Here is an 18,292-nt window from a genome sequence, read left to right on the forward strand (position 1 = left end):
GCGCTATTCAACCTCCTATTATAATACTCATGAAATTTTATATAGACTATGCTGGAAATACTTAATTTTTCTCCCTACTGATTTTATTCGCTTTCTTCCTTTTGATATCCAGAATAAAAATACAGATTTGCCAAACTGATGAGTGTAATAGTTGAGGAAATTTTGTATTTTGTTATCGTTCAAATGAAGACTGTCCACACATTTACGGGCCAGTCTTTTTGCATCATCATTTGTCAGAAACAACTGACTTAACAGTGCAAGATCACCAGCTGGGGCAGAACAAACTATAGTATAAGAGAAAAAAAGTAAGTAACAACATATATAAGACATAATGATGAAGTCCGCAGTTTCTTGACTATGCAAAAAATCCAGTATAATCCAGTAAAGTTCTCCGTTTTCTGCGTAGCTATTAAATTTCATCATTAGAAAAAAATAGCAATGAGTGACTGTAAAGCTTAGCGCGACTGAAAGCTTAAATCAAATTAATGGTGATTTATGCTAGTAAAGAGAGATATAACTTGCTGTACAAAAAAAATTGTTTTAAATGGTATTGAACGGTTTTAGCATGAACGGCTTTTGCTACGGGCTCACTATGACTCCGCTTATTGCAATGACTGCACTTGCAACCTAAACTTGTGCAACTAACACGGTAAATTTTAAGCACTGTCAAATTAGGTTAAATAATTTTCTTGTAAAATAAGAGGAAAATAAAATTTAAGGAACCTGGTGATGTACAGACCTAATACCAAGATATTTCGCCACCGTTTTTGACAAGGGTTATCAGATTTAGTCAGGAAATATGGTACGATTATATTATACATTTATCAGTTAATGATAATTGCCTGCTGGGTAGAATAGTTTACCAATATATGCAAATGAAATGTCGACTATCTTAAAGGAACGCAACCAGTCAACAGAAATCAGCTGTTGGACTTATGTGAAGGTTAGGTAACAAACCTCCCTATGATGGTGTTGTTTTGATAGCTTATAAAACACTTGAGACTTGCGGTCGTCCCTTAACGACAGGTAATTGAATCTTTATATTGATAAAGATAAAATTTAAGGATAAACTATAAGATTTTGTCGCAGGCATAGATACCCCACGCCTAGATACTTTCCGGCAGGCAATTAAAGATGATGTTTATGTGGTAGATTAGGCACGAGGGCTTATCGGTTAAATAAACCTAGAATATTGTAGATTTCTTAAGGGCATCAATATAATATGTTTTAGCCTTTCCAGATTTAAGTCTGCTTTCATAGCCTATAAATGTTCTATATTTTTATATTATAATAGCTTTTTGACGATTGACGTACCCAATTGAAATCAGTAGTGTAATTGTTGTAGCCTATTGAAATCGTCTCAGTATTAAAATTTTTTATTTCCTATATTATCTTCCGTGTTTCGAACAGGTCCAATATTCATTTCAGTAAGAAATGCTTTGCTAACACATTGCAAGTAGCCTAGGCTATATACCCTTTCCTACTCCTAACAGTAGCCTAACAAATTCTAATTAATAGAGAAATGACAATCTTACATTACAGACAGATGTGGGAATGGAACTCTTCCTAATCTAACCTGACATAGGGTGATGGACCCCACTTCGCCTGGGTCCCCCTTAACCTTGAGTGAAATGTAGGCTATGGCAGGATGGACTGTTTACAGGAATACAGCCTAACATATCTTAACCTATGGCAGTAACCCCTTCCCCCTTCAAACAATATAATCTTTCATTCTAAGATTTTCTAGGGTCAGAAGGATCAACAGCCTCATCTAGGAAAATACTCTTGTAACCACTGACGTATGAGGTTGACAACACAAATATGATTTTTTTACATCATCATCATTATTATTATTATTATTATTATTATTATTATTATTATTATTATTATTATTATTATTATTACAAGTCCACCTGCAACCTTAAATGGAAAAGCAGAATGCAGGTAAGCTGTGGGGTTGTCATAGAGAAAAGCAGGCCAGTATAGAAAAGAACAAAGAGGTAAAGAATTAACTCTAATAGAGAAATATAGGTAATAAAGAAAAATAGGATGAATAACACTAAATTAAAAAGAAAGATAAATAAATAATGAAATGAGACTTGTGTTAGTCTAATCAACAAAATAGCATTTACTCTGAGTTTAAACTTTGGATGGATTCAGCTACATAATTATGAGGATCATTACAGAATTTGGTCAAAGTTTTGTAATCTGTCTTCAAGTCATTTTATTTTCTCTTAACTGTGTGTGAATACTCAAGAATTTATGCATAAATTACAATGAATATAATTTTTTACTATACTTGCCCTCTACAGATTTCTACCAGTTTCTTCTGTAGATATTTAGGTAAAAAAAAAAAAAAATAACTAGCAACACTTGTTTAACTAATCACACGGTTGGTTGTGTTACAACTATTAGGTATAATGTATGTGCTCTATATATGAAGATAGATGGTATGTATTTTACTATAACAGATTAATATGTAAGGAACACATACCATTCTTAAAGTAAACTGTATACCTTTGTCCTGAATACAGTCAGTAGCTATTGGTCTTGCAATATTTGCTGGCCATGATTTCACTTGTCATACGTCCATAGGTTATGTAAGTTTCCTTAAAACGTTTCCTCTCTACTGAATAAGAGATATTCCTGCTTCAAGCACTCCCTTTTGATTAGCATTTTCCTGTAGCACAACAGTGAAATGCTGTCTCATATCACCCTTCAAAACTGAAAAATATTGCAAAAGGAAGGATGAGATGGGAAGTATCTGATTATTTGTTGCAAAAGGAAGGATAAGATTGGGAAGCATCTGATTATTTGGTATTCACCATCAAACTGTAGCCTACTTGATCATACAGAACACAAAACATCTTTTTTTGTGAAAGAGTATCCTTCAGCACAAGCTGGGCATCCAGTCTTAGAGCTTAAGCTTATTAAGAGGCAGCTCCCTACACTACCCCTTTTAATAATGGAGGGGGAACACTAGACCCGTAAGCTGAACCCATCAGTTTCAGTTGTCAAATTTTACCAGCCTTCTGGCTTGTCAACCCTTGTAGTGGTCACACTTAACTCTCAGTATTTTCTTATACTAGCAACATTCCAGACACTTCTCACTCAGGTTTAGACCCCCATCAGTCTGGTGTCCCTGTGCCAGACTGAATAGGAGGTTAGAGTAGTCGACACTTCACTGCTCACTATCATGACTGGGAATGTAACAATTCTGGGTGGCAATTCAACTTGCCAGTCAGTTTAGCGATAAACTCCCACCGAAGGAATGAGTCTCGTACATAAAGGGCAATGGTTTTTATTCCCATAGGAACACATCCCAAATTTTTAATGTGATTAATATTGACATTGGGGGTGCTAGAGAGTTCTCACACCAATACTTCTTTTGTAACACTGGCATTGACAACTTCCTGATGTATTATGCTGCCCTGGTCTGATATTGCAACAATTTCAGCGATGTTCCTCCCTCTTTTAAACTCATCTGGTTGGGAAATAGACATTTATTGAGCTGGAACACTTAAATTTTCTAGATGTTTGTACTCCCTTCATCAATGAAGGACAATACCTGAAGTTTGTATATTGATGTATAATGTATCAGTGTCAAGTGACGTCTTTCACTTGTGTATGGTGCTTCTTGTTTTTGATAGTGTTGTAACTTCCATAGCAGTCATGAGTTTTGCTCACGCTTTAAAATTATGCTGGTACTGTACCTTGATGATAAGCAAGCAGCGAAACCTTGAGAAGTCTTTCTTTGAACCTTGAGAAGTCAACTCAAGAAAGAGCACTAAGTGAGTTTGCTACCAGAGGAAGTGCCTGAACACAACTGCAAACCATGTGTGCATTAACAAATGACATGGCAATTGATGTACAGTAACCCTCTGAGGGTGTCTTAGTCACTAATTAGCATCGGGTTATTATGAAATTCAATATTGGTTTTTAATTGCTTAGACCAGAGAAAGCATTTGTAAAGCAATGACTCAAAGTTGTCTAAGAACAGAATATTGGCTAGCTACATTTTAGCAAGTCACTGGTTCTCAGTAAACATATGGGAAGTGCATACTCTCACTTGAGGATCCTGCTTGCATCCTCATTTTCATCTAGTGACAGATAGAGCACATGCAATATATGGGCTTGTGTAGTTACAAAGCATTGAAATGGTGTTGAGAATTAAAACTTCAAATGATTTGTAAATTTTTAAATCTGTTAACTGCAAATTTTAATCTTGATGTAGTATTTACCATTTTTGAGTAATGTGTTGATAATTCAGTAGTTTTCTGGGAGAATACATTCACTCTAGTGCTTCGTATTTGGAATAAACCTGATTTCAGTTATAAACCTTGTACTGAACATTTTTATCATTTTACAGAATGGGCCCCAAGTTTGGACGCATTCAGGAATTTATGAAAAGAAACATGGTAATGTTGGTCATGGTTCCTATAATAATTGGATTTCACGTTGGATGGCAAAAACTACAAGATAATGAAATGTTTGTTCCCAAGAAACAGAAAAGAGATCTACCAGTGATTGAGGTAAGCTATTTATGCATGATAAAATTATGCAACTGCATGAAGATAAATGATGTGAGGTTCATAGATACCTAGACATACTTTTATCCACATGCTAAACCATGTTGGTTACAGCTAATGTTTTGATTGGAAGGTTAAATTACATCATGAATAAATTTTGTTTAGGTTTTCAAATGTTGACTGTCTGCTGTTGGTGGCTTTCCTTGTGCACTCTCAAGCGCTGATGTTTGCTTCTACTGTATTTGTATTCACTCTTATGAGATGCTATTAGCACAGACCAGGATAATACGGTATCTCATGTTATAATTTTTCTCATCATGATGGAGGAAAATTATTCAAATTGTGGCTTCACATATACAACTGCAAACTACAGTTGACCCCCGCTTATTCGCAGATTTCGCTATGGAACATATAAACACATTATTTGCAGGAAAGTCACCTGTTCGTGGTATTTTTCTTAGAGAAATTTTAACAAATGACTTTATTTTCATATCATTTTCGTAACTAAATGCACTCTTTGTGATAAAAGTATGAAAATATTCAGGTATAAGCATTTTTTGATGGTTTTTTGGTGTTTTGAACTATCAAAATAGGCTGTTATAAGTGTTTTTAGAGGGGTTTTAAGTAACAGTATTTGAGGAATTTAGCTATTTGCAGGGGGTGGTGGTACGCATCCCCCACGAATACCAGGGGTCAACTGTAGTAGAAATAAAACAAAAATGCCCTTTCACTGCAGTCACATACCACCAACTACTTTATTTCGTTGTTTCAGACAACAGTAAAGTTGCTTGATATACAAAATGTTTTAGGTATCTCTCACCTTGAGACCCTCCTTGAATGTAAAATATTTATGAACTAGAATATCAGAATATGAAAGATTACAAATTACATATCTTATAATGGTACAACACAGTGTTAGTCACCCAATCTATTAAATGCTGTATACAGTTTAGTCAGTGCTAGAATCTAAATAATTTACTCATAACTTTGCATTTTAGCCTTATTTTAGGCTTTTGTAAAACATCAGCAACATTAAATTCTGTTGGAACATAAAGACAGCACCAGTTTACCACAGTTCACTTCTAACCTTATGAAGTGATATCCCACATCAGTGTGCATTGACCTTTGATGACTAACAGGGTTATTGGATAAGGCTGTGGAACCCTGGTTATTGTGTCATAATGTAAACTTTTTTGAACTCAACACTTGCTACTAAATCATTCAACAACTGAAGAAAGAAAATCCCTTCCTGGGCAGCTGAAGCTAAGGCCATATACTCAGCTTTACATGATGACAATGCAACTGTTGGTTGCTTCTTACTGTTCCAAGAAATTATTGCTGACCCTTCACCTAATCTGAAGCAATATCCTGTTATACTCTTACGATCATCTGATAAGACCCAATCTGCATCCATACAATCTAGCTATCTTCTCTGTAGCAAAAATATAATTCATGATCTAATGTCTCTTGATTACTCTCAAAACATGTTTAACAACTAGCACATGATGTTCAGCACTTGGTTTGTTTAAATACTATGACAATTTAGTAACAATCCAGCTCAAATCAGGTAGTACAAGTCATTGCATAAACAAACTACCAATCATTTCTTTCTATTTTACAACATCAGGGACTTCAGAGTTAGTGGAAAAATTCAACCTAAGTTCACAAGTTGTAGCCTTTGACTTACAGTTTTCCATCTGTAATTACTGGAGACTCTTTTTGAGACAATGACCTTGGCTCATTTTCAGAGTATTTTGAAATTTGAACTTGGTACCTAGAAAGTAAGATATTTTCCGCAAGTCTGGTATCAACAGAGACAAGGTAAAAATCATAGAACATCTGTTTTTCTAGGATATACACAATATCCTGTACTCTGAACAAGACAAAATCCTAAATTGACCAAAGAATCATACTACACATTGTTCCAGTTATGACCACTTTGTTTCAACCCATACAAGGATTCTTTTAATTTTCGCACAAAAGCTTTAATACCAACATTGATATCATCAGGCTATTCTACAAAAATTTCACAATCCATGGGTGCATTGAGGTAAGTGGTTCTTATATCTAACTGAGAAACATTTGAACCAAACTGTGCCACCTGTTGTATTACTCTCAATGGGGTCATCCTGGCAGGAGGAGCAAATGTTTCCTGTTACTCATTTCCCTGTGTTGGACTACTGTATAACCATTTGCAAAACCCCTTTGAACACATACTGTACACCCAATGACTCCTGACTATTCTCCTATTTTTTGGAGATGGAATAACTTCAAATGTGGCATAATACTTCAAAGAGGATACTTCTTCTTCCATTGCTTCATACAATTTTTGTGAATCTGGTGATGACACAGCCTCTTGATGTGTTATCAGAACATGTAAAATTATTTTATAGCAACAGTTAACATTATGGTGTATTTTGTCATCCATTACGTAATCATCAGAACATTTTGGCAACTTTGTTTCCTCTATGGATTCCTCCAAATTTTGGGTAACTGCTGAACTCTAAGCTCAAAGGACTCTACATTTTCATCATACGTAATTATCACTCATTGGAGTGAAGCAAGTATGACTGTTTTGTATTTACTGAAGTCTGACTATAGCTAATGACTGGTGCATAGCAACTGTGGTTTAAAACTGTTGATGCTTGTTACTTATTGTGTAGGTAATGTAAAAAACCCCTTAGGCTTTAGAGTCAGAACCTATCTTATTATATTTTATCATATTTCATTTTTGTATATAATCTTTATATCTGTTTAATGGGAAATATAATGTTCTAATTTGCAAAATAATATATTTCATTGCATGGCTTCTGTGCCTGTTGAGTCTTATACTGTATTATTATGAGAGACCACTTTAGTTTGTGTTTACACTTGAGGGTGGGATTTTGTTGTTTGCCCATAAAAATAGTTGTCCATAGGTTAAACTTTGACAATTGACCTTCATCTTGCCCCCCCTTTTTTTTTATTAAGAAAAAGTGTGTTCTATACTGGCAAATATAGCATTCCAGTTGGAAATATCCTGTACACGCAACCATTCTATTTCTTTCTGTGACTGTAGATTACAGTAGACTGAATTATGTGAAGTGTCCAAGAATGCTTTTGCCTTCCACTGGAGTGCATTGCTATTCGATAGGAGGAAGATTAATGTTAATCAGGGAAAAAATCAGTTGCGAGAAGATTCTGTCTCAGGAAAGAAACAGTTGTAATATTGACAAATCCAGGGATGTCTGATTTGAAATTAAAAGTTTTCCTAGAGTTATGCTGCTTGAAATGTTTATCATCTTTACAAAACTGTGACCAAAGATTGTGGGGTAACTATAGAAAAGTTTTTCTTTTTTGCATAATTATCTTTTGTATCCTCTCCTTATTTTTTTACTTTTATTTCAGGGAGCAAGATACTTAGAAGAAGAATTGAAATCTTCTTTAGGCTTGAAGAAAGAGTAACCAGGCAATTTTAACCATTTGTACATACAACTTAGTTTTCAGGTAAGCTTACCATAAGACTAGTTTGGCATTAATGTTATACTGCACGGGACTTCAAAATCACATTTGATAATTTAAATAAACTTATGTGATCCATAGAAATAGATATAGTGCACATAAAAAAGCACTGATGATTGTTTCGCTGGTCTAAGCAGTTCAGACCAAATTTCATAAGGTATAGAAGATGTGATAGGGCTGTTAAAATAATGACTGAGCCAACCTCAATAAGTTCTGCTCCCTCTCATCTGTTATGCTCTTTTGGATATCAAACTCATTTACTTTTCATTTCAATAGTCATGAGACTTTATGATTTACCTGAATATCATGAGGTTGCTTTAGAATGCAGGGAAGTTATAATTTTTCATTGTGATAATCCTGATGACTTAAGATTCATATCTTGCAATTTTTTAGAAATGTTTAAAGGTATATACTCATTGTCAAGGCGCAAACTAAGCGGTGGATAGTTTTATAATCTAGCAAAGTGATACTTCATGACAGTTGAGAAGGAACGTCAAACTTCACCTACCTGGTGTTTGTTCTCATTCTTAAACTTTGTCTGACTATGAATGAACTAGAGGTAAAGAATGTTCCATTTTGAGTGCTTTTGCGAGGGGAAAAGCTGCTTCTTACCTGGTGCTCAGCTTGGCACACTGCAGATGGTACTGAAGGTTCTTTGCATAATCCTTACATTCCTTTCACCCTTTTAATTTTCATCTGATGACTTCTCGGCCAGAATCCAGGCCCCTTCTTGAAGTAACAGACAAGTGATTTTTTTTCCTTGGGTGGTGTCACAGTGAACTGAAAGTCTGAAGTTGAATTGTCTATTTGCAAAATGGTGCAGCCACAGCATCTACTGAGTGGCTTTATTTGGTGAGTTTTGGAAGACAAAGATGGCAGATGTTTGGTGGCACCAACATTTTTCAAGCAGATTCCCCCATGTGGTACTGGTTGATAATATTCTTATTGAAATATAAACATTTGGTATCTCTTGGTGGGGTCACCATGCCAGTTGTTATAATGATTGATGTTTGTAGTCAACCTCACACTGCAATTCCATTTTGAATGAAAAAAAACTACAGCTATGCTTTGTGTGAGAGGGGGAATGGTTGCAGTTGCTGCTTTTGCTGTGGTCACTGTTAATGACAGCAGGAGAGATATTGACCATGGGAGCATTTACTTCATGATGAAGACTTTAAGTGCATCTAGCAGTGGAATCATGACAGTTACAGTTTCAGGGATGTTGGTATATATGCTGGTACTCTTTGCCTGAATGTATAACCTCCAGTGAAGAAGATGGAGAAGTGTTTACCCCATCAGGATCTCTCATAGTTGTGACTGTGATTTCTTTACAGATGACAGGTTTTGAATCATCTTGAGCATACAAACAGGATAGCTGGTAGCAGGATAACTTTGAACTTTGTAGTGCTGGAGGACTAGTCTCTGTTGTAGTCATTGCTGGAGTAGGGGTCACAGCTGAAGGTGATATTACTTGAGGCAGTGACATGGCAGACACATCAATGTCAATTTTCTGCTGTAACTCTGGGTAAAAAAAAAACATTGAATAAAACAGTGTACTTCAGTCAGGATGGGTATTAGTCTTCCTTGGTCATGAGTACATCAGCTAGAGGTTTGGTGGGAAGAGTGGGAGTTGTGTGCAAGGCCATTCACTGGTAAAGGCATGTGTTGAGTTGTCAGGAGGAGAAGTGGGCAGAGTAAGAGTGGTGAGGAGTGCTCAGGGTGAACTGGAGGCAGGTAGGCTGTGTTGCACCCAAGCCAGGCTGCTGGAATATCACTGGAAGACTGGCTCCTCTTGACTGTGTACTGATATGAAAACTCTATTGCCTACCTGGAGACAGAGGGCTCCTAAGAAAATGAAGCACATATTTCCATGACATTACTCCTAGAAAGGCACAACTTGTATGTCCTCTTTTTGAAAATGTGCCCCTCTGGTTGCATGACCACAGGGTTGGGGGAAAGCACCTGTTTTCAGTAATTACTGTACTGCATAAAAGATGTGGGTTCTTTAGATAGTCAGGGTTACATATTAAATTAAAGAATATATTTTTCTACTTAATTATTTATTCTCTGAAAATTTAAACCAAAGTTAACATTATTGCCTACATATTTGGTCATTCAAATACTAGTAACAGTTATTGCCTATGCATTTTGTATTATGCCCAAAATTGGTTGCACTCATGACCAGGAAGTTGCCAGGGTATGAAATGAAACCCTCAGGCTTATTGGAATTCACTGTAGTACATAATCATTAAATGAGTTAATATTGCAATAATTGGGTAACAGTTATGTGCAGCTAACTGATATAATTGACACACTTACAAAAATAAAATTAGTGCATTAGTGGAACAGTTATTGCACCTACAGGACTGTAAAAGAAGTAGCCTACTTAATATTAGTGAAACAGATCATTAGTGCTAGGAAGATACTACCCAGAAAAATACAATAGCAAAAAAATACCTGAAATTGCCAAAATTATTTTAATACTATATACTAAAAATATAATTCCAAGAAGAGGGAAAATCAAATTAACCTTCTCAGTACAGTGAAGCTGGTTAGCGTGGATGCAAATCAACCTCTGAATCCTAACAAGTCAGCTGTTTGTTGGCAAGTTAGCATAAATTTGTAACACTGAAATTGGAGGGAATTTAGAATTGCACATGAAACATAGAAAAACAATGATAAAGCATTGAAATGTTGCTAACAACTGAAAATGAGCTTAATTTTCTAAGGGTAGTTAAACAAATACAGATAATTCTTCATTTACACAGATGTTGTGTATATGGAAATCGTGTAAATAGATCATAATTTCCCTGTGAGAATCAAGGGTAATAAAGGGAGATGAGGTTCTGAGACGGTGGGAAGCTCAACTTATTTTTGGGCTCTGACAAAAAATATTGTTATTTGAGCATTATGAGTAATGCAGAACATTAAAACACAAGTTTTCACTGTCCATCATCATTGCCTTACCTTCACCCTCTTTGCTTTCCTTCCGAATTGCGCTATGGGCTCTGTTGATGACCAAATTTATTACCAAATTTCCCCAAATATTCAGCTCAGAGGCAATGGAATCTACTTTTCATTTGATGCTGGTAAGTGGCAGTATGGGAAATTTTGTTCTTGCTTCTTGTTCTTTTTACCTCTGTTCATGTGAGGAATTTGTGTAAACAGATCATTATTTCCTCTAATCATAGCCTGTGTTAAAGTGACAACAAGTATTTAGAACCTGTGTAAATGGAGAGTTATCCCTGCAGCCACACCACAAAGCCAGCAATTGAGGAGTTATGAATTAGGTAATGAATAGTGAAAGTAGTGAGACTGGTCGAAGAACAATAAATATGGCAATCCTGCCAAGATGCAGGGAAATTCTGAACAGAGGTGATATAGCTTTGCAAACTAAACATGAGAAAGGTGACTGATAGGTACCTGAGGGTGTAGAAATACCATTCTTCTTTTATCTGTTAGGCAAAAGACTGTTGAATCAGGGAACACTGAAGATTGCAAATGTTGGCAAATATGATGGATTTGTTTGGTTGAAAAAGTTATCTTTGCAGACACTGTTTTTATTCAAGTTGTCATAGCACATATTTTCTCTCTTTATTAAATATTACTCACATACAAGGGTTATTTTTTCTGAATGGGATCAGTTATTTATATTTCCTTGTAAAACATCTGCTCCCTTTTGTATACCAAGCCATCAAGGGCTTTGCTTACCTGCCCTTTTGTATACCAAGCCATCATTGGGCTTGGCTTACCTGCCCTTTTGTATACCAAGCCATCAAGGGCTTGGCTTACCTGTTGACTCTGTGTTTTCATATGAAACTTTAGTCCTTGCAAAGATCTATTAACTCCTTTGTATTATTAAATATTATGAAAAACAATGTCTGCATGTCTTAGAAAATGTAAATTTAACAATTTGTGTAAACATTTTTTTATTTTCTGATACAAGAAAAATTATAGGTTTTCAAGGAATTCATTGACTTGTTTTTCAGCATGTCTGGTGGAATTCTTCAAGAGGAACGGGTGAATGGTGTGTATTGTCACAGCTTACTGAACTTGTCTTTTGCTTCTATGTTGGCGCAGTACAGAAAACTATTGTTTTCTGCCTATGGTCCAAAAGGAGGTACACTTTTAATTACTAATTCTGTGGGAAGAAGTACTCTAGCATCATCTTCAGTTGATATTACAAAGCAGTTGTCATTTGGTCATCCTTGCGCAAAGTACATCAACGCATTGATTTCTGCTCAAAATGCATCTTGTGGTCTAAGTGGACTATACACTGGGATCCTCTGTGTGCGACTTCTAGAAGAAGCTCTTTGTTGTGAAGGTAACACACCCCACTATGCAATTGCAGATGTTTGTGAATGGATAATAGACCAGCTTCTGACTCAGATGGCTCAGTTTCCTGACCAAGTAGTAATAGATATAGATATTGGAGACATTCAGCAGGTGTCATCCTTTGTCAAAACTATTTTGGGCTCAAAAACAAACTTAAATCTCACTAAAGCAGAAATGGACAACTTGAGCATTCAGATTGTTAGAGCTTTTCTGAAGAGCATTCCGGATGAAGGTTTGACAACCAAATTTGGTCACGTGAATGTGTTGCAAGAGGGCCCTCCAGGATCAGATGCTAGAGTTTTTGAGGGATTACTCTATAGGGAACCTGAGTTTGATACAAATCTATCTAAAAAAATTGCTCAGCTGCCCAAAGTTATCAATGTTTTGTTGTTTGCAGTCCCATTGTCACCTGATGTGGAAAAAACATCTTTACTGTGGACAGGCACTTATTCAAAAGAGGAAAGTTTTATCAATAACCTGGTTGTTTGTCTTTTGTCCATTTTAAAGGACAAAAATGTTCATGTGCTTGCAAATCAGAAATACATCCATCCAGCTATCAAGTTTGAATTAGAGCGTAAAGGTTGCATAGTACTGGAAAGACTTGGAACAATAGCCACAGATTCTTTGATAAAACTCAGTGGTTGTCAAGCTGTTACAAGTGTGAGTAACTTAAAACAAGAGGCAGCTAACGCTGTCTTGGGAAAGTTATCGTCCATACAATATGTTAGACTGCGAGGGAAAAATTATTTACTCTTGAAACAGGATTCAAGTTGCCTCTCTACTCTCTTGCTCCCAGAAGTTAGTCCTACCACTGAAGGGACCCTGAAGGTAAGCTATACATCCTGAACAGTTTTAAAGCAAAGGAAAATATTTCATGATGCTTTAAGTAATATTTTTTTATTACCCTTACTCTATTATAGGCTAATGGATAAGAACTGAAAAATTAAAACAGGCAAATCATTTAATCTTTACCTACATAGGAAGAAATTTCATATTAATGAACTTTATAGTTTTAAGTTTTTCACATTATGCATGTACTAAAAACACTAAATGTCATGCAGTTTAATATTTAATTTCTCAGAGTACCTATGATAAAACAACCTTAAAAATTTTTCCAAAGAGCCTTCGTTGTAGGCTGTTTTGTAATTTTAGTAGTAGGCATTTTTGTAACCGTTTAATGTAGTTAGTGTTTCCAGACATTTGTAATTTGCTTATGTCCATTTTTCCATCTCGTGTTAACATTAATGTGGGAACAGTGGTGGTAAAAAGCAGGAAAGTGATGGAAATGCTAACAAGAAGAAACACGAAAATTATTGTGCTCTAGAGATAAGGTATAAAGGACTTGGCACAAAATCCATCGGAAGTGACTTGAAAAAATATAAATTCTGGTGGAATGGTGGTGACACAAGGCAAAATTGGGTGGGCATAAAGTTAGGTATGAAATGGCTGAAGATGTTATAGAAGGCAGGTGAATAAATGAAAGAATAATGAAGATAATGATGACCTTTGGAAAGGCAGTACTGTAATGCATGTATTTTTAGTTTAATTTCTCAGGATTACAGAATATTCATAGAAGGGATTTGTGATTCCCAAAATGCATTTGCAAGCATAAAGGGTTAAGTGAGTTGAGAACCTTGTAATAGATGGGCAGGTTGCAGTACAGGTAGGTTATACCTATTACCTTACTGGACATATGGGGCTGGGAAAGTGTTGAAAGAGCAATAAGAAAGACCAAATGCAGCACAGATGAATTAGTATAGAGATATAGTAGCTAGACTGCTGGTAAATGGAAATGCCTCATTAGTAGAGGGAGCAAATATTTATGATGTGTACATAAGACGTATTCTACTGTATGCAGCAGAAACATGGACTCTGACAGTTGACATGGAGGATATTTAGAAAAGATGTGACTTTAGAATTTTGATATTCAAGGCCAGAGCATGGTAGGAATTTTATACAGTATTGTAATTGAAGAATTGGTGGAGAGATGTGTCCAGAGGCTGGACAAAAGACTGGGATTCCAAAGATTGATATTATGGTTTGTGCATGTGCTGACAAATACTTTATCAGAAAAGCAGTAGATTTGGAAGTACTGTAACTGGACAAAGACCTGTAGGAGGGCCTAGGGAGTTATGGAAAAAAGGGATAGATGAAGAAATATAGTAGATTTGACAGGAGTTCTGGCTAGAAGAGCACATGACAAGTGGGAATGCATCTCATGCCTAAACCCATGAAGGCAAAAGTTGACAGAAAAATGTATATGATTATGATGATGATGTTGCTGATATTATGCATAAGCTAAAGCTATATCAAAATGCTTTTTAATCACCCCATATCCTATCAGAAATTGCTCATGCTTTTGATATTTCCACAACTTCACTTACATCTTTGTACATGCAAATGTTGGACAGCCACAAACAGTGGGCCTTCGAACTTGCTCTTTATCTTGCTGCACATCTATATTTGAGTTCTATTTATGTTTAAAAAATCCAAACTCTTTCACTGTTGATATCTTAATGAACTGGAGTATCTAGGTCATTATTGATGGTTGCTGGATTATATCATATCACATTTATTCCTATCTACATGATGGTGAATGTATATAGCCTGTATTGTCAGTGTTTACTTGAGGTTATAGTCAGCCACAGTTTCTTTTTCTTATTCAGATTTTTTTTTTTATCAGAATATAGATGGTAGTATTAAAGGTTCTTTGCAGTGTCCCTTCAGCCCCAGCTGCATTTCTTTCTGCCTTGGATTGTTAATTTTTATTAATTATATACAGCACATGTATATTCCAATATTACTTTCATGTTTTCTTGTTGTCCTTTTTATCATGCAGGGATATTTTATAAGGAAGCTTGATGGGCAAGTTCATGATGTTTTGATTTATGCTTTAGAAATATATGATCATTTTAAATAAGTGGTGCATTGCATCTGTTTTTCTCATAAACATTACACAGGTTTATTCTTTCTGACTTCTTGGAAATGTGTTTTATAATGAAGACTTATAATCTGTACATAAATAGTACATTTTCTCTAAATACACATGGATTTTTACTTATTATTTTCTTTTCAGTTTTCTCAGTGGGTATAATCATTACTGTATCACATGCTCTTCCAAGGCTAACTAAGTTTTATGTCACTATTTATTACACTCATGTTTCATACCCCTGGATTTTGATTTGTTTACTGTACCTGCATACATACTGCTTACACCTTTAGCTCTCTTTAAACTACCTAATACCTGTAATGGTAATAATACTGTTTAAAAGGTAGACATATTTTTCCTCTTTGCTTCTTAAGAAATTTTGCAATCAGTGAAACATAACTTTTAATAAGGTACTTTGTTACACTTGGCCTGACTGACGTAAAACAGGTCATTATGTTAATGAGATTGTATTGCCTTTTCATTGATGCAGCTTTCTTTATTGTATTGAAGGTTTACAAACTACTTGTGTTCATAATGAAAGAGATATTAAAATGTCATATGCTTCTTATTAGGAGGTTACAGAAAGCTGCCTTGCTGCTCTGAAGATGGCTGTTGTGGATGGGAAGGTTGTTGCTGGAGGTGGATGTTTAGAGACCTGGCTAGCAACTCAAGTGATCCATATGGTGAAAGTGAACATGGATTGCCTTGCATCCATGACAGAGGTCCCAAGTCATCACATTGTCAGAGTAGGTTCTTTCTGAAAATATTTCTTTACTGAAATAAGTATAGAAATAGGTTATTTACCAGATTACATAATCCAGTGACCTGGGTTTTGAATATGGTCACTATCATTGTTTGTCGGCACTATAGTACTGTATACCTAAGCCACCATGAAATTATCTTACCTTTATTTAGTTGCTGTGAGAATTGCCAAGGGTAATGTTGAAGGTATTTAAGGGACCTTTTGGTGCCAGAATTATGATGTAATGGATGAAGGAACTTCCGAAATAATGTTTCATTTGTCATATCCTTCTTAGAATGTTGATCATGTGTTAGCAGCGTAAGTAGTTTCTTCTCTGTATTTAACAGACATTTTTATGAATATTGATTCCCTGTTAAAAACTTTTTTTTTTTTAGAACAAATTCAGTCATCTTGAAAAAGCAGTGTTGATCACATTCATTTTCCGAAGACAATTTCCTAGACAGATTCATCATTGAATGAATTTTTAATTGTTCCTGAAAATTTTAGTAGATTCCGAGGTAGTATCAATAAATGCCTAACATCTCAAAATGGTAGTTGGCTTCCTGTTCTACTAACCCACCATGACTTTCCTTGAAGTAGGGATTAAGGTAATAGAGAATGAGGCAAGGAAGTAGGTATTAAGGTAATAGAGAATGAGGCTAGGAGATGCCTCAGCCATTCTCTAGAAAAGTTTTCTTCCCCTTAACAGTTCTCTTGGCAGTGTTAAGGCTATCAGTAATCATAAGATTGAGAAATTTCACTTATACTTGAAAGTGCCTTGCTGTGCTGCCATAAAATATATCATTATTTATAGCTGTTTGTTTATTTATGTATGTGAAGAACGAGGGTTTGTATGTTAGGAAATAAATACAAATTACCTGTACTTAAAAAATTTTCATGTTATTTGTAATTGATATTACTTCAATCTCCATTTTGAAATTTTTTCACAAAGGCCATTTTGTTAGCTGTACATTTTTTCTAGGAGTAATAACTCATACTTTATTACAGGTTGGCAATGCCTTTGTTCGAGTGTTCATGGAACTCGCCATCCAGGTAGCAGGTGGCTCATCAACAACAAAATTTGACTGGTGCGTCGATTCTGTCTTTCATCACCTCTGGTATTCTCAGGACTGTCTGGCAAATGGAGAATCTCCTCAAGAGAACTTTTCTCAGCAGAAACTGTGTAAATGTGTTTGTGGCTTGTTGACAGATGAAACCATCAAAAGTAAATATGGTGGTTTTTGGTATGACTTGGATTTCCAGATGAATCAGAATGTTGTTCAGGGGTCACCAGAGTCCACTTGTTTTTGTGAATCATTGATGCGTTTGGATAGTACTGAGTTAGAGACATTTCACCATGACTCAAAATTACAAACAGAAGATCCTGATTTTGGTATTGATAATGACAGCCTAGAAGAGAAAGTTGCCATTGAAGATGATGTTGATAGTTTGGAGAAGACTTTAAATAGTTTGGAAGAAGAAGGTGATAGCTTAGAGGGAAGACTGGAAAGTTTAGATGATGATGTGGATAGTCTAGAAGATGTATTAGATAAAATGGTGGATCAAGTAAACACAAAACATAATCCAAAAATTATATTTAATTCTCAAATCCCAGACGTCTTATACGACAGTTACCTTGCAAAGTATAATGCTATGCGTCTTGCCCTGGAAGGTTTCACCCAGTTGTTTCAAGTAGGTTACTGTGTGTATGACTAGCAATTTTAGTGTGTGAACTGTAGACAGTTCTCTAACTGTGTTAGGGATTTTTATAAGTATTTCACTGAATATTATGTGAATGGCCATGCATGTCACCAAGAGATGTACAGTAATAAAATAATTTGTAGATTTGATGTTTTACTGAAAACATGGTTTGATTTCAGGATAGATCTGCTTAAAAGTACCTCTACATCTTTTCGTTATAGCTAGTGAGTTTGCAGTAACGTAGTGTGAAATTTATTTGAATTATTCATAATTTTGTGTACAGGCAGTACCCAACTTATGTCAGAGTTCAGCTCCTGGAGTGCGACGGAAATTGGAAAATGACAAAAGTCGGAACACTGTATTAAAAAATGAATGATGACATACAAACATGTGAGTGAGGACTTAGTTTGGTATTGCTACAGAGCGTGAGCAACCCAGAGTAGGTCATTATCCGGTCAACTACATGCTCAGAAACTAGTTCAGTCTTCCATTGCTTATGGCGCCATAAGACTGAAACAACGTAACTTCAGAACATACACCGTAACCCGGAACTGA

At 35.6% G+C, this 18,292-nt stretch overlaps 1 protein-coding gene across 4 annotated transcripts; it reads left to right on the forward strand.

Annotated features, from left to right (window-relative positions):
- The first annotated feature begins 164 nt into the window (after positions 1-164).
- Positions 165-17,881, forward strand: LOC136828330 (molecular chaperone MKKS-like). Of its 4 annotated transcripts, none has more exons than XM_067086223.1 (6): positions 165-305; positions 4,370-4,532; positions 7,917-8,015; positions 12,020-13,193; positions 15,867-16,040; positions 17,045-17,881. In XM_067086223.1, the coding sequence occupies exons 4-6, from the start codon at positions 12,021-12,023 to the stop codon at positions 17,750-17,752; spliced, it is 2,055 nt and encodes a 684-aa protein (XP_066942324.1). In that variant the 5' UTR covers positions 165-305; positions 4,370-4,532; positions 7,917-8,015; position 12,020; the 3' UTR covers positions 17,753-17,881. The 4 variants fall into 4 exon arrangements, with proteins under 4 accessions (XP_066942324.1, XP_066942325.1, XP_066942323.1 ...); XM_067086224.1 differs by lacking the exon at positions 165-305 and adding an exon at positions 537-649; XM_067086222.1 differs by lacking the exon at positions 165-305 and adding an exon at positions 820-943.
- The last annotated feature ends 411 nt before the right edge of the window (positions 17,882-18,292 follow it).

Source organism: Macrobrachium rosenbergii, chromosome 42, assembly GCF_040412425.1.
Source record: "Macrobrachium rosenbergii isolate ZJJX-2024 chromosome 42, ASM4041242v1, whole genome shotgun sequence".
Classification (NCBI taxonomy): domain Eukaryota; kingdom Metazoa; phylum Arthropoda; class Malacostraca; order Decapoda; family Palaemonidae; genus Macrobrachium; species Macrobrachium rosenbergii.

Excerpts from the sequence above, each read along its gene's own strand:
- LOC136828330 (XM_067086223.1), top strand. The coding sequence starts at position 12,021 with ATGTCTGGTGGAATTCTTCAAGAGGAACGGGTGAATGGTGTGTATTGT. Across the intron at positions 13,194-15,866 it reads CCACTGAAGGGACCCTGAAG|GAGGTTACAGAAAGCTGCCT; the intron begins GTAAGCTATACA and ends GCTTCTTATTAG. Across the intron at positions 16,041-17,044 it reads CAAGTCATCACATTGTCAGA|GTTGGCAATGCCTTTGTTCG; the intron begins GTAGGTTCTTTC and ends ACTTTATTACAG.